This window comes from Heterodontus francisci, chromosome 2, assembly GCF_036365525.1.
Source record: "Heterodontus francisci isolate sHetFra1 chromosome 2, sHetFra1.hap1, whole genome shotgun sequence".
In the NCBI taxonomy this organism is placed as follows: Eukaryota; Metazoa; Chordata; class Chondrichthyes; order Heterodontiformes; family Heterodontidae; genus Heterodontus; species Heterodontus francisci.
The window spans coordinates 83,051,130-83,066,822 of NC_090372.1; the positions used below are offsets into that span (position 1 = coordinate 83,051,130).

General features: G+C 41.2%; 1 protein-coding gene across 1 annotated transcript in view; it reads left to right on the plus strand.

Moving 5' to 3' along the window:
• LOC137380633 (sodium bicarbonate cotransporter 3-like) overlaps positions 1-14,356 on the plus strand; it is a 249,305-nt gene extending 234,949 nt beyond the window's left edge. The window contains exons 20-22 of the mRNA XM_068052777.1: positions 1,012-1,112; positions 10,224-10,334; positions 12,072-14,356. Of these exons, the coding sequence (XP_067908878.1) occupies positions 1,012-1,112; positions 10,224-10,334; positions 12,072-12,153 (294 nt within the window). The 3' untranslated portion in view covers positions 12,154-14,356. The remainder of the gene's footprint in view (positions 1-1,011; positions 1,113-10,223; positions 10,335-12,071) is intronic.
• Positions 14,357-15,693: the final 1,337 nt, after the last annotated feature.

Sequence of the window (15,693 nt, forward strand, 5' to 3'; positions counted from 1 at the left end):
GCTCTTATGTTCTTATATAACTGAGACTCATCATAAAAAGGACAGAGTTCCACTGGAATAGAATTCTTGCTGATTTTCCATTCCCAGCATACAAAGAGAGGAATTCCAGATTTTTAACTTCTGATTCATGAAAGTTCATTAAAAATTTATTTCACCAAGGAAAGTAAGTGTGAGTACCTGCCTGATGTGCGTATATTCATTACCTATTGGTTCAAAGGTCTTCATGCAAGCTATTGACTGGGCCATGTGGATCTTCCCTGGTTTGGTTGAAACTTGCCATGATTTTTTGCATATGTCTAGGGTGAAGTAGTTACTTTTGTACAATAGCTCAGACTTGATTTTTAAATTAGCATGCCATAAATATGGCTGATTCCAGTCTTCAGTTCAGATGCCTTTTATACACACAGTTGATGAAGCTGGCTGTATCACATTCTCGGAGCATTCTAAAGTGCTTTTCAGCCAATTAATTATTTTTGAAGTGCAATCACAGTTATGTAGGCCAACACAGCAGCCAATTTGTGCACTGAAATCTGTTAATCATTAATAACTTTAATGTAGTGTTGCGTTTCCAGTAGCATTTATGCATTCATTTTATTGTTAAAACTATTTTAGGGTATTAAATGCTCATTTTATTCATGAGTCCAAAAATGCTTAATCATTTCCGCTGTGACACCTAAACTTAAAATTAACTGCAGTTGCTTTAGGAATGACAAAAGCAGTACAGTTTTTAATGAGGTTTAATATTCCCAATTTTGAGCTCCCTTCCTGATTAATGTAGCTTCAGCATATTCAGGTATTTGCCTTTTTTGAAAATGTTTTAAAAGATTTTAAGTTTTTACTGAGTGACATTTGCAAGAATAAGACAGAACGGAACTACAAAGGTTTAGAAAATGGTACATTTTCAAAGAATACTTTGTTTTTTCTTAATGTTTCATATAAGGTCATTTTTACAATGACCTCTTGCAAAAGTAGCATCCTATGTATAACTTTGTGCCTTAAAACCCTTTATAGGAAGCTCAAAGAATGCTTGAAGTTGCAGAAAGTGGGACAGTGCAGCTTCCCTTAGAGGGTGGTAATATTCTGAAGATTCCAGTAAAAAGTATTAAGTACAGGTACAGTATGACATTATTCATAGAATGGATGGAAATGAAAGGGATTACTTATAAATTAATGTTGATACTGAGAAGAAAGAAAGAAGCTTAGTCATGGTAGTCACGTGTCTAAGTTTAAAAAAAATCTTTTCCACATTCTTATTACATTGCTAAACTACCCCTAAAATTGTTGTAAAATTATAGAATCATTGTTATAAATTTCTTTTCTGTTTTTGGGAAGCTAGTGAATTTTTTAAAAATCCACAAGATCTTAAAATCTAATAATTTGACATGATTGTTCAAACGGATCGAGTATAACTTCAATTGTGAGTTCCTGTGATAAAATGGTTCATTCTGTTGGTATGTGTTTTCAGTCCTGTTTGTTTCTTTTTGCTTATGTTGCCTGGTACAATCTATGACTCAGTGTCCAGCCTTTATAGAAAAACCAACATAAATCCGCTGAATGGCTGTGACTTAAGGGTAGTGTACATAGCATAAAGTTAAACCAGTAATACCTGTGGGTACAAAAGGGAAACACTGATGCCATTATAAACATCAAACCGTAAATTCTCCTCCATGGGGCAAAATTGGGCCAGAAGAACAGAAAAGAACACATCCACAGGTTTTCTGTCTTATTTTCCAATCATTGTCAAATTCTGAGAGACAGTTCCCTTTACTGCCTGTGCACCCGATGTCCAAATCTCAGCTTGGGGTACATCTGGGGACATTCCTGGGTCACCCCAGGAATTCCACCAGATATGTCATCCTAAGGCCCTGAAGAAAGCAAACACAAGCGCCATTTTACACTGCAAATGGTCACCATCAGGAAAGATTTGAATAACAATTAATCTCCGTGAGGTAAATTGCTGTTTGATTCCGAGACTGCCAATGTAATAGCAAGACCTGTGTGAACTTGCATCCCATGAATGAATAAATAAAAAAAAGATTGGCCTGTGGCTCCCCACTTTGGATTAACAGGGGTGGTACTCTGACTGAGTGGGTGGATGCTGTACCTGGTGTGACACTTGCCCCTATTATGGTAGGCCCTACCTCAGGGATTTCACAAGGCTGAAATAGTAGGCAGGAGTTCTGCCTCACCACACTTCTTTGCACTGCCAGAAATCCCACCCTAATTGGGACACAAAGTAGTAGTCTCTCTGATGAGATAGTTGAGGCAAATGTAGAGGTTAAAGCAAGCAAGTCCAGTAGACAGGCCGGGCAGGGGCAGGACAGGGAGCAGCGTGTAAGGTCTGATAGGCTAAACTGCATTTACTTTAATGCAAGAAGCCTTACAGGTAAGGCAGACGAACTTGGAGCATAGATCAGTAAATGGGATTGTGATATTAAAGCTATTACGAAACGTGGTTGAGGGATGGGCAGGACTGGCAGCTCAATGTTCCGGGGTACCGATCCTTCCAGCGTGACAGAGGTGGAGGTAAGAGAGGAGGGGGAGTTGCACTATTGATTAGGGAGGACATCACGGCAGTACTTAGTGGGGATATCCCAGGGGGAATGTCCAGCGAGGCCATATGGGTAGAACTTAGAAATAAGAAAGGGGTGATCACTTTGATGGGATTATACTATAGGCCCCCCAATAGTCAGAGGGAAGTGGAGGAGCATATATGTAGAGAAATCATAGTTCGGTGTAGGAATTATAGGGTTGTAATAATAGGTGATTTTAACTTCCCTAATATTGACTGGGACTGCCTTAGTGCTAAGGGATCAGATGGGGAAGAATTTGTTAAGTGTGTCCAGGATAGTTTTCTGAAGCAGTATGTGGATGGCCCTACTAGAGAAGGGGCTACACTCAACCTCCTCTTAGGAAATGAGGTTGGGCAGGTGGTTGATGTGGGGGAGCACTTTGGGACCAGTGACCATAACTTAGCTTCAAGATAGTTATGGAAAAGGATAGGACTGGTCGTCGGGTTGAAGTCCTAAATTGGGGGAAGGCTAATTTTGATGGCATCAGACAGGAACTCTCAAAAGTTGAATGGGAGAGGCTGTTTACAGGAAAAGGGACGAAGTGGGAGGCTTTTAAAAGTGAGATGGGAAGAGTTCAGGGCCGGCATGTTCCTGTTGGATGGAAGGGCAAGGCTGGCAAGTGTAGGAACCCTTGGTTGATGAGGGATATTGTGGGTCTGGTCAGGACAAAGAAGGAGGTATATAGAACATAGAACAGTACAGCACAGTACAGGCCCTTCAGCCCACGATGTTGTGCCGAACCTTTAACCTACTCTAAGATCAAACTACCTACATACCCTTCATTCTACTATCATCCATGTACCTATCCAAGAGTCGCTTAAATGTCCCTAATGTATCTGCTTCTACTACCACCGCTGGCAGTGCATTCCACGCACCCACCACTCTCTGTGTAAAGGACCTACCTCTGACATCTCCCCGAAACCTTCCTCCAATCACCTTAAAATTATGCCCACTGGTGATAGCCCTTTCCGCCCTGGGAAAAAGTGTCTGGCTATCCACTCTATCTATGCCTCTCATCATCTTGTACCCCTCTATCAAGTCACATCTCATCCTTCTTCGTTCCAATGAGAAAAGCCCTAGCACCCTCAACCTTTCTTCGTAAGACATGCCCTCCAGTCCAGGCAGCATCCTGGTAAATCTCCTCTGCACTCTCTCTAAAGCTGCCACATCCTTCCTATAATGAGGCGACCAGAACTGAACACAATATTCCAAGTGTGGTCGAACCAGGGCTTTACAGAGCTGCAGCATAACCTCGCGGCTCTTAAACTCAATCCCCCTGTTAATGAAAGCCAACACACCATACGCCTTCTTAACAACCCTATCAACTTGGGTGGCAACTTTGAGTGATCTATGGACATGGACCCCAAGATCCCTCTGTTCCTCCACACTACCAAGAATCCTGTCTTTAAGCCTGTATTCTACATTCAAATTCGACCTTCCAAAATGAATCACTTCACAATTTTCCAGGTTGAACTCCATCTGCCACTTCTCAGCCCAGCTCTGCATCCTGTCAATGTCCCGTTGCAACCTACAACAGCCTTCCACACTATCCACAACTCCAGCAACCTTCGTGTCATCGGCAAACTTGCTAACCCAGCCTTCCACTTCCTCATCCAAGTCATTTATAAAAATCACAAAGAGCAGAGGTCCCAGAACAGATCCCTGAGGAACACCACTGGTCACCGAGCTCCAGGCTGAATACTTTCCATCTACTACCACCCTCTGTCTTCTATGGGCCAGCCAATTCTGTATCCAGACAGCCAACTTTCCCTGTATCCCATGCCTCCTTACTTTCTGAATGAGCCTACCATGGGGAACCTTATTAAACGCCTTGCTAAAATCCATATACACCACATCCACTGCTCTTCCTTCATCAATGTGTTTTGTCACATCTTCAAAGAATTCAATAAGGCTTGTGAGGCATGACCTGCCCCTCTCAAAGCCATGCTGACTGTCTCTAATCAAACTATGCTTTTCCAAATAATCATAAATCCTGTCTCTCAGAATCCTCTCTAATAATTTGCCCACTACCGACGTAAGACTGACTGGTCTATAATTCCCAGGGTTATCCCTATTCCCTTTCTTGAACAAGGGAATAACATTTGCCACCCTCCAATCGCCTGGTACTACTCCAGTGGACAGTGAGGACGCAAAGATCATCGCCAAAGGCGCGGAAATCTCTTCCCTCGCTTCCCGTAATATCCTTGAGTATATCCCGTCTGTCCCGGGGAATTATCTGTCCTCATGTCTTTCAAAATTTCCAGCACATCCTCTCTCTTAACCTCAACCTGTTCGAGCATATCAGCCTGTTTCACGCTGTCCTCACAAACGACCAGGTCCCTCTCACCAGTGAATACTGAAGCAAAGTATTCATTTAGGACCTCCCCTACCTCCTCCGACTCCAGGCACAAGTTCCCTCCACTATCCCTGATCGGCCCTACCCTCACTCTGGCCATCCTCTTGTTCCTCACATAAGTGTAGAACGCCTTGGGATTTTCCTTAATCCTACCCGCCAAGACTTTTTCATGTCCCCTTCTAGCTCTCCTAAGTCCATTCTTCAGTTCCTTCCTGGCTACCTTGTAACCCTCTAGAGCCCTGTCTGATCATTGCTTCCTCAACCTTAAGTAAGCTTCCTTCTTCCTCTTGACTAGCTGTTCCACATCTCTTGTCATCCAAGGTTCCTTCACCCTGCCATCCCTTCCTTGCCTCATCGGGACAAACCTATCCAGCAGTTGCAGCAAGTGCTCCCTAAACAACCTCCACATTTCTGTCGTGCATTTCCCTGAGAACATCTGTTCCCAATTTATGCTCCCCAGTTCCTGCCTAATAGCATTGTAATTCCCCCTCCCCCAATTAAATATTTTCCCATCCCGTCTGCTCCTGTCCCTCTCCATGACTATAGTAAAGGTCAGGGAGTTGTGATCACTACCACCGAGAGATCTGCCACCTGGCCTGGTTCGTTGCCAAGCACCAAATCCAACATAGCCTCCCCTCTAGTCGGCCTATCTACATATTGAGTCAGAAAACGTTCCTGGACACACCTGACAAAAACTGCTCCATCCAAACTATTTGCAGTAAGGAGGTTCCAATCAATATTAGGGAAGTTGAAGTCACCCATGACAACAACCCTGTTACTTCTGCACCTTTCCAAAATCTGCCTCCCAATCTGTTCCTCCATGTCTCTGTTGCTATTGGGGGGGTCTATAGAAAACTCCCAATAAAGTGACTGCTCCTTTCCTGTTTCTGACTTCCACCCATAATGACTCAGTAAACAAACCCTCCTCGACGACCTCCCTTTCTGCAGCTGTGATACTATCCCTGATTAGCAATGCCACTCCCCCACCTCTTTTACCTCCCTCCCTATTCCTTTTGAAACATCTAAACCCCGGAACATCCAACATCCATTCCTGCCCTTGTGATATCCAAGTCTCCGTAATGGCCACAACATCGTAGCTCCAAGTACTGATCCATGCTCTAAGTTCATCACCCTTATTCCTGACACTTCTTGCGTTAAAGTAGACACACTTCAGCCCATCATACTGACTGCAACTTTGCCCTGTCAACTGTCTACCCTTCCTCACAGACTCTCTGCACTCTGTATCTGCCTGTTCAACAGCTACGCCATCCACTGTTCCGTAGCTCCGGTTCCCATCCCCCTGCCAAACTAGTTTAAACCCTCCCGAAGAGCTCCAGCAAACCTCCCGCCCAGGATATTGGTGCCCCTCCAGTTCAGATGCAGCCCGTCCTTCTTGTACAGGTCCCACCTTCCCCAGAAGGTATCCCAATGATCCACATAACTGAAGCCCTCCCTCCTACAGCTCTGTAGCCATGTGTTCAGCTGCACTCGCTCTCTGTTTCTAGCCTCACTAGCACGTGGCACCGGTATCAATCCTGAGATTACTACTCTGCTCGTCCTGCCTTTTAGCTTCCAACCTAACTCCCTATATTCGCTTTTCAGGTCCTCATCCCTTTTCCTAGCTATGTCACTGGTACCGATGTGTACCACGACTTCTGGCTGCTCCCCCTCCCCCTTAAGAATCCTGTAGACTCAATCCGAGACATCCCTGACCCTGGCACCCGGGAGGCAACATACCATCCGGGAGTCTCGTTCGCGACCACAGAATCTCCTGTCTGTTTCTCTAACCATTGAATCTCCGATCACTATCGCTCTCCTATTCTCCCCCCTTCCCTTCTGAGCCGCAGAGCCAGGCTCAGTGCCAGAGACCTGGCCGCTGTGGCTTTCCCCTGGTAGGTCCCCCCCCCCCCCCAGGGGGATCCCTGCACTGTGCGCCTATTCCCTTTCCCTCCCCTGACGGTCACCCAGCTACCTTTATCCTGTGACTTAGGTGTCAGTACTTCCCTATAACTGCTCTCTATCACCCCCTCAGCCTCCTGCATGATCCGAAGTTCATCCAGCTCCAGTTCCCTAACGCAGTTTGTGAGGAGCTGGAGTTGGGTGCACTTCTCACTGGTGAAATCAGCAGGGACACAAGTGGTGACCCTTACCTCCCACATCCTGCAAGAGAAGCATGCAACTGCCCTAGCTTCCATCCCCTCTGCTCTAAATTGACAACAGAGAATAGAAACAAATAAAGTAAAACCTTATCTTACCAAAGCCTCCACACAAGAGTCCTTTTTTTTGGTTAGAGGAGGAGGATGGGTGGGAGACACTACACGTGTAGTGTTTCGGGTTTAACCACTGCCCGAATATATAAGTTCACTTACCCAGCAGTCCCCGTGTCCGCGTCCGCCGAATCACGAGGTAAGTACTTTATAGTGAAACTTACCTTCCCGGCTGCCTCCTGGCTCGCACTATCACCGCTACCGCTGATATGTCAGGTATAGGCAGCTGGGATCAAGCGAGTCCCTTGAGGAGTATAGGGAATGTAGGACTACACTTAAGAAGGAAATTAGGAGGGCGAAAAGGGGCCATGAAATTTCCCTGGCAGATAAAATAAAGGAGAATCCTAAAAGATTCTATAAGTATATTAAAAGGTAGCTAGGGAGAGAGTAGGTCCCCTTAAGGATCAGTGTGGCAATCTATGTGTGGAGCCACGGGAAATGGGCGCGGTCTTAAATGAATATTTCTCATCAGTATTTACAGTGGAGAAGGTCGTGGAAGCTAGTGAGTTCAAGGGAGGGAACAACGATATCCTGGAGCATATCAGCATTACAAAGGAGGAGGTGTTGGAGGTTTTGAAGTGCATTAAGGTGGATAAATCCCCAGGGTCTGACCAGGTGTATCCTAGGATGCTATGGGAAGCAAGGGAGGACATTGCTGGGGCCCTGGCAGAGATTTTTGTATCATCGTTAGCCACGGGTGAGGTACCAGAAGACTGGAGGATAGCTAATGTTGTGCTTTTACTTAAGAAGGGCAGCAGGGATAAGCCAGGGAAGTACAGGCAGGTGAGCCTTACATCAGTGGTGGGAAAGTTATTGGAAGGGATTCTGAGAGACAGGATTTATATGCTTTTGGAAAGGCATGGTCTGATTAAGGATAGTCAGCATGGCTTTGTGCGTGGGAAATCATGTCTCACGAATTTGAGTTTTTCAAGGAGGTGACCAAGAGGATTGACGAGGGCAGGGCGATGGACGTTGTCTAGATGGACTTTAGCAAGGCCTTTGACAAGGTCCCGCATGGTAGGCTGGTCCAGAAGGTTTGAACACATGGGATCCAGGGTGAGCTAGCAAATTGGATACAAAATTGGCTTGGTGATAGGAGGCAGAGGGTGGTAGTGGAGGGTTGTTTTTCAGATTGAAGGTTGGTGACCAGTGGTGTGCCGCAGGGATCGGTGCTGGGCCCTCTGTTGTTTGTCATATATATTAATGACTTGGATGTGAATGTAGGGGGCATGATTAGTAAGTTTGCAAATGACACCAAAATTGGTGGTATAGTGGACAATGAAGAAGGTTGTCTAAGGTTAAACAGAATATAGATCAACTGGGAAAGTGGGCAAGGGATTGGCAAATGGAATTTAACACAGACAAGTGATGCAATTTGGGAAGGTAAACCAGGGCAGGACATATACAGTGAATGGCAGGGCCCTGGGGAGTGTTGTTGAGCAGAGGGACCTTGGGGTGCAAGTATATAGTTCCCTGAAAGTGGCAACACAGATAGACAGGGTGGTGAAGAAGGCGTATGGCATGCTTGCCTTCATCGGCCGAGGCATTGAGTACAAGAGTTGGGACGTCATGTTACAGTTGTACATAACGTTGGTTAGGCCGCATTTGGAGTAGTGTGTGCAGTTCTGGTTGCCGCACTACAGGAAAGATGTGATTAAGCTCGAGAGGGTGCAGAAAAGATTCACAAGGATGTTGCCTTGTTTGGAAGGCTTGAGTTATAAAGAGAGATTGGATAGGCTGGGTCTGTTTTTCCTGGAGCGAATGAGGCTGAGAGGGGACATTATAGAGGTATATAAAATTATGAAAGGCATAGATAGGGTAGATAGCCAGAGTCTGTTTCCCATGGTAGGGGTGACTAAAACTAGAGGGCATAGATTTAAGGTGAGAGGGAGGAGGTTTAAAGGGGATCAAATAGGTAAATTTTTCACACAAAGAATAGTGGGAATCTGGAATGAGCTGCCTGAGGTGGTGGTGGAGGCAGGAACAGTAGCAACATTTAAGAGGCATCTGGACAGGTACTTGAATGAACAAGGCATAGAGGGATATGGAATTAATGCAGGCAGGTTGGATTAGTATAGATGGGCATTATGGTCGGCATGGACGTGGTGGGCCGAAGGGCCTGTTTCTATGCTGTACGACTCTATGGATAATTTTTACCATGTTTTGTCACGTGGGAATATTATTGCTGCAGTTTTTCACAAATTCTGAATAAGGATTATAATGGGAAATTCCCCTGATGCTTTAGTAGGTAAATGTACTAATATGTTCCTGGCCCATACAAGCCAAAATGTTCTAGTTTGATATCTAGTCTATGCTGAATTATCTGCTGCCACGGAAGGCAATAATTGGGTGCTACAATTGGCTCCAATCGGAGTTAGTGATGGTTAGAAATCAGCCCGGGTTCCCATTTCTATCATTATTCAATGACTCCTTTGAGAAACTGCTTGTATGTAAACATCGAGTCAGGACTGGATCAGGCTCAGCTATGACGACTCCCCTCAGGTGATGAGCATATTTGCAGTTACTGTATAGGTGCATGCATGATGAACTGACACTTGGGTGATTTTTGAGAAAGCTGCTGCAACTGCGCTGTAGCATGAATTTGTCTTTCAGGAGATCGGTTAGGAAAAGCACAAAAATGTTTTTAAAAAGTACCACATATTGGCTATATTAGCTATATGTTTAGTATTGTTCTAATAAGGGTGGCAGTAGCATTAAAAATATTGCTTTTTGATAAAAGGATTCAGGGTTAACATTTCTAAATGATAACAGCTTAATTAAACTCATCTTTTTTCATATTAATGCACTGTGGATAAGGTGTAAAACTTTACAATGTTTTATTGAAACAATTGAGTGATATTTATGCATGTAACAGTTACAAACCTTCAATAAACTGTATGTAACTAGAATTGTGTAAATTGGGAAAGAGCTGAATGGCAAGATGAAGGCAAAAATGAGACATTTAAGAATCGCGTTAGTCGTCCTGCTTGTACAGAGCACTAACGTTTGGATATGTTCGTCCTCTAGCCCAGATGATCCTTCGGTCGTAAACATATCTGATGAAATGGCCAAAACTGCTGTGTGGAAGGCTCTTGCTGTAAATGCTGAGAATGCAAAAGTTGTAAAACTTAAAGCGAGGTAGCTTTTGTTTATGAGCTTAATTACTAGCCTAATGTAAAGCATTCTGATACTAATGCATGCACAACAGTAGCTGCTTTTTAGAGAACAAGGCACTTGTAGTAAAAGTTACCAATGTGTTACGTTAATCACTATTATAGTTGCATTCTGTGTTTTAATAGGCTCCACTTTCTACAGGATACTCAAGTTATAACTCCAGCTCTATTATAAGGCTGCTAGATCTTGGCTTACTAATTTTTCATATTTTGAACAGTTATGTAGCTTGTTATAACATAACTTTCTTTGGCTGTCAATTACCACATGATAAACTATACATTTTCAGCAAACATCATTTTCAGAGAAGTTGTAATTTTCCTGGATCTCATGGGTGCTTATATATGTAGCTTATATGTAACATACTTGTGCAGTTTAAATAAGAGAAATTGTACTTTTTGAAGACATTAGAGAAGTGATGTGCAGTGATTCAAATATTTGATCTACAATTGGTATGCTGAAGCACAAACATTTTTGAGTGTTTGATACTACACTGGGCATATAATGGAAGAATGATTAGTTAAGCAGAAGCAAATCCAATGATTTTTGAAAATGAAAAGTCTTGGTTATAATACTGCTAAGTTGTTACTGTGATCGTAAAGAATTCAAAATTCTAAAGTAATAAAATCCTAATCCAAATTTCCTTCACTTAATGGCTTACAGACCTAGTTAGAACTTGATAATACACCGAATATACACACATACATATATATAGCTTCAGCAGTTAGAAGTATATTTTTGTTTATGCCGTTCAATGGCACTTAGTTTCTGAGCTCAAAGAGGGAAATTCATTATGAACATAAACATATTTGTAAAATAGACAATGTGCAAAATAAACTAGGGCATCTGGACCTAGCAGTTAATAGAAAAGAAAATCGGGGCATGTGTAAAACAGGCTACTGATCATAACTAAAATAAAAGCAAAATACTGCGGATGCTGGAAATCTGAAACAGAAACAAGAAATGCTGGATTCACTCAGCAGGTCTGGCAGCATCTGTGGAAAGAGAAGCAGAGTTAACGTTTCGGGTCAGTGACCCTTCTTCGGAATTCCGAAGAAAGGTCACTGACCCGAAACGTTAACTCTGCTTCTCTTTCCACAGATGCTGCCAGACCTGCTGAGTGAATCCAGCATTTCTTGTTTTTGTTACTGATCATAACTGTCCATTTTGGGCTACCGCAGAAGACCACTTTCTCCCCCTCTTAGCTCACATTTCAGAGGGATATTTTTAAGGCAATTGGATCATTAAGCTATTTTAAAATATTGTTAATGGAGAAACAGATGAAAGGAACCTGTTAAACAATACACTAGATTGTTTGTATTCAGTTTTATCATAGTTTCTTTTAAAAGCAAAATGTCTACTAATTATCAGTTGCCTTTCTATCTGCACTGTGTGGTTAGCAGAGCTAGTACTTAATCACTATTTTCAATGTAATCATCTTAGGCTAAATACCACAGACCAGTCAGATGCATGCAGTTGTAAAGGATAAATGCATAACCAGATGAAACTGTTGATCTATATTTCAAAAATACAACTTGTACATTACAGTATGTGTAGATATTTGAATTTAGAGAGGTTGAACTGATTATTGTCTCTTGCTTTCTTTCATTTTGTTTTCTTCATTGATGTATGAACAATAATATTTAAATTTCCAAAGCAGAAACGCAGCAATACATTTTCCTTTTCCTTGTTACAAATTTACAGTCCTGAAAATACAACAGATATCAAAATGAACATTGAAGAGGTGCCCACGAGAAATGTCCTTGATGCTGAAACCTCTGTGTGAAACACGCAATATCCGTATCAACCAAGAAAGACTTCTCTTTATGAAAGCTACTTACTTGAGCCACAACCGAAGCTCTGAATCCTTTGCAGGAAGTAGAAACATATTGCTGGACCTAATCAGTGTCTCAGTCAGAGTGAAACTCTTCAGAATAAGATTGTTTCACCCTTGCACTATTCTGCTATGTCAATTGCAATGCTAGCTACTGTTTCAATCTTCACATCTATAGGCGCAATAATTTACAATTTTGCCACAGGTTTGTAAAGAGTAAACGAGCAATAGTCTAACAAGTTTAAAAAAAAATTCAAATCTGCTTCCCATTATTTCATTTGCTCGATACTAATACCATCAAATGATGTATTATTTTTTAAATGAAAATTAGTGCATAGTCTATACAAAAAATGTATAAATATGCTGCTCATTGACATTCATTGTAATCCCATTGAGATAAGTAATAGTTAACTAGATTTTCAACTAAATCTACATAAATGTATCTCATCATTTGTCAGTGGTCCTCAAGAATTTTGTTGCTACTGGATAACAATGAGGTAGCATACAGTAATAAGTGTTGCGATAGGCTATGATAGAAGAACAGGTATGTAAGTTGGTATTCTGTAACTGAGGGGTGTGCATCTCTTGACTACACTGGTGTGATACCGGTTTTTATACTGGTATGTTGCTATCTTTTTATTTACAAAATGGTTTATCAGTATTGCAATGCTGATTTGAGACTATCTGCATCTGAACTGTTTACATTTGACTTTATTCAACATGATATACTGTAGGCTTTGTTTAGCATTGCAGTGTTATATGTTTTATTTATTTATATTTAGACTGTCAAAACGTTATTCAGAAATTGCCATGCTATATGGAATACAAGAAAGATTTGGCTAATTTTATAAAGATTGTTGTAGTATTTTTTGTCTTTGTACTTTGGATACGTAGAGTAACCACTTTCTATGAGCAGTACTGTAGTTACAGTAGTCGTTTGGTAGTACAAAACTTGAGTATTGCTGAGAACAGAGACATTTTGTCGAAGCTTTTTGCCTTGCACTCATCAGAACAATTCGCAAGAATATCAATTGTTTCCCTTATTGGCATTCTTACGATTTGTCCTGATGAGTGCAAGATGAAAAGCTTTGACAAAATGTCTCTGTTTTCAGCAATACTGTAGTTATAGTATTAAGTCAGTAACCCTCGAGCCATCTCAGGAAAACAGAATCTTCCCACTGGTCCACTTTGCCATGCTTTTACACCGTTTGTGAAGTTGTTTTGTCTTCCAGACCAGATGAAGTTCTTTTTTTTTAAAAAAAAAGAAAGAAAATTTCTTTTGACCAGCCATTTTACTTTTAAGTGGGGACAGGTTCATTTATCTTTAGTCTAAAACACAATGCCAATGCAGCACAAAGAATTGCATTCAATCATTGCAAAATAATCGCCAAACAGTTAGCGAAGACACAAAAATGCCATTATTGTGAAATGTTTGGTTTGTATCCTAATACTGATTATATAGTTACACGTATAGCAAGTTCTGTGGATAAATTCAGAAGTAAATCCATTTTTCTGCTTCTGTTTTATTAAATGTACATATTCTAATCACTGTAATTGAATAATTGAGTTTGCATAATATAACAAGGGATGTGAATTATAGAAACTTATTTTAATTGAGTGTCAGTTGGTGAACTGAAGTTTTCTATTTAATTTTATAGGTTACGCTAAAGAATTAGTATTGTGTTGATACTGTTGACTGTTAGATGCTAAATACAGTATGAGATTTTAACAGGTTGAGAAACTGGTTTCTGGCAGGGACAGTTTAGTCCCATTTGTTTTTTTTTAAGGCTGCAGTTGATGGTAATTTTATGTCTTCCTATGTTCTGCTTATTTAATCACAGAACAAATAATATCCCTGGTATTCATCAATTTTCATAAAATTGTCTAATTTCAGATAATTATGGTTAAAGTTTTTATGACTATTTCTAAGTACAGTAGTGATTTCATTTATTTTTGTAAGGAAACCCAAAGCAATGTAAAAATGTTATAGCAATCCATTGTCTTAGTTCAAATGATGATATGTGTGCATACCCCAGATTTTGTTTTCTTTAAGGACAATGTCCTGCCTTCAGCTGTTGAATATTAGAGGAGAATAACTATTTTTTGTAATGTCATATCTGTTAATGAAAGCAATAAAGTCTCTTATTGTATTGAATATGATATTGATGTATGTTCTTTATAGGCATTTATTCAGGGACAGAATAAGTAAGGGACTCTGATTTGCAGTACTCTAATGTTGATTTTACAGAAACATTGCATTTGAGTTGAATTTTCAAAGTTTTCGATGATATCTATTTTGACAACGTTTCCCAAAATTAAAATTTTAAACATGAAACTGCCAGCAGATTTCTGAGGGGAAACTGAACAGGCAAATTAATTTTCCACCTGCCCTCGGCAGTATGAAGCCAGGCCAATTTTAACGCCTGGGCTTCCTATAAATTCTGCAAGCTGACATTCCAGAACAGGTGGAAAGTAGCAGAAAATAGACGGTGGGATCGGGCATCTGGGAGGATCTGGGGAAGTGGAGGCCTAATCTTTCCTAGTGGGGCACAGAGGAGTGCTCTTGTTCCTCCTGGGTTTACAAAGGACAGAAACATACTTGGCTTTTTCGTCCTCTTCTGGGTAGAATTCCTTTCTGTCCCGGTTGGCCTGCCGGGAAAGCTGCAGTAACTTCTCCTCTCAGGCCTGAGCTAGAATTGCAGTCTAATCCTGATGACATCATAGAAACCCAACATGCATATGTCAAGAAGAACCTAACTGGCTTTGGTCACCTGGTCCTGTGAGCAGGTTAAATATTGCAAATGGTGTGATCCTACTGGCTCCAGGGTGGCTAAATAACAGAGGCCATTTTAACTGCCTACTCGACCAGTTTCCACCAGATAGGTAGGGTTAAACTCACTTCCACTATGTCAGTAACCTTATTTTCAAAGCCTTGGATTAATTTGCTAACACTTTACAATAGGACTCTAGATGAAGGAAATACATATGATGAATGGGGAAAAAATCAGTTTCTATGGTCTACAAATTGTTATAGGTGTTAAATGCACAATGATATCTTTAATTTCTTTTCTCATTAGGAATAAGTTTGATATTTTGCTTTTCTCCTTACTGAGTGCAATAGAGAACATAAAATGTGATTTTTGAAAAAAAAAATGCCTTTCGAATCAAAAGAAACTTTAGTACTACCCATAGATTTTAGAAGAAAACATCATAATCATAGATATTGGATGGTCTGCCTAGCCACATATTCAGATGAAATCTATTCTGTGAATATTCATGTGGAGATTCACTGGTTTCCTTTCAAATTTAGTACACAAAGCACTGGCAACCAATCATTGACATAAAAAAAAAATTATTGTTGCAGAATTATTCCAGAATTAATTTGACCCTTTCAGGAGGGTAAGGATTAGGTGAAAAAAATGGGAAGAATGTAACAGATGCATGAAGGACAGTTGTTCCTGCTGCAAACAAAGGACAAGAAACATTAATTCA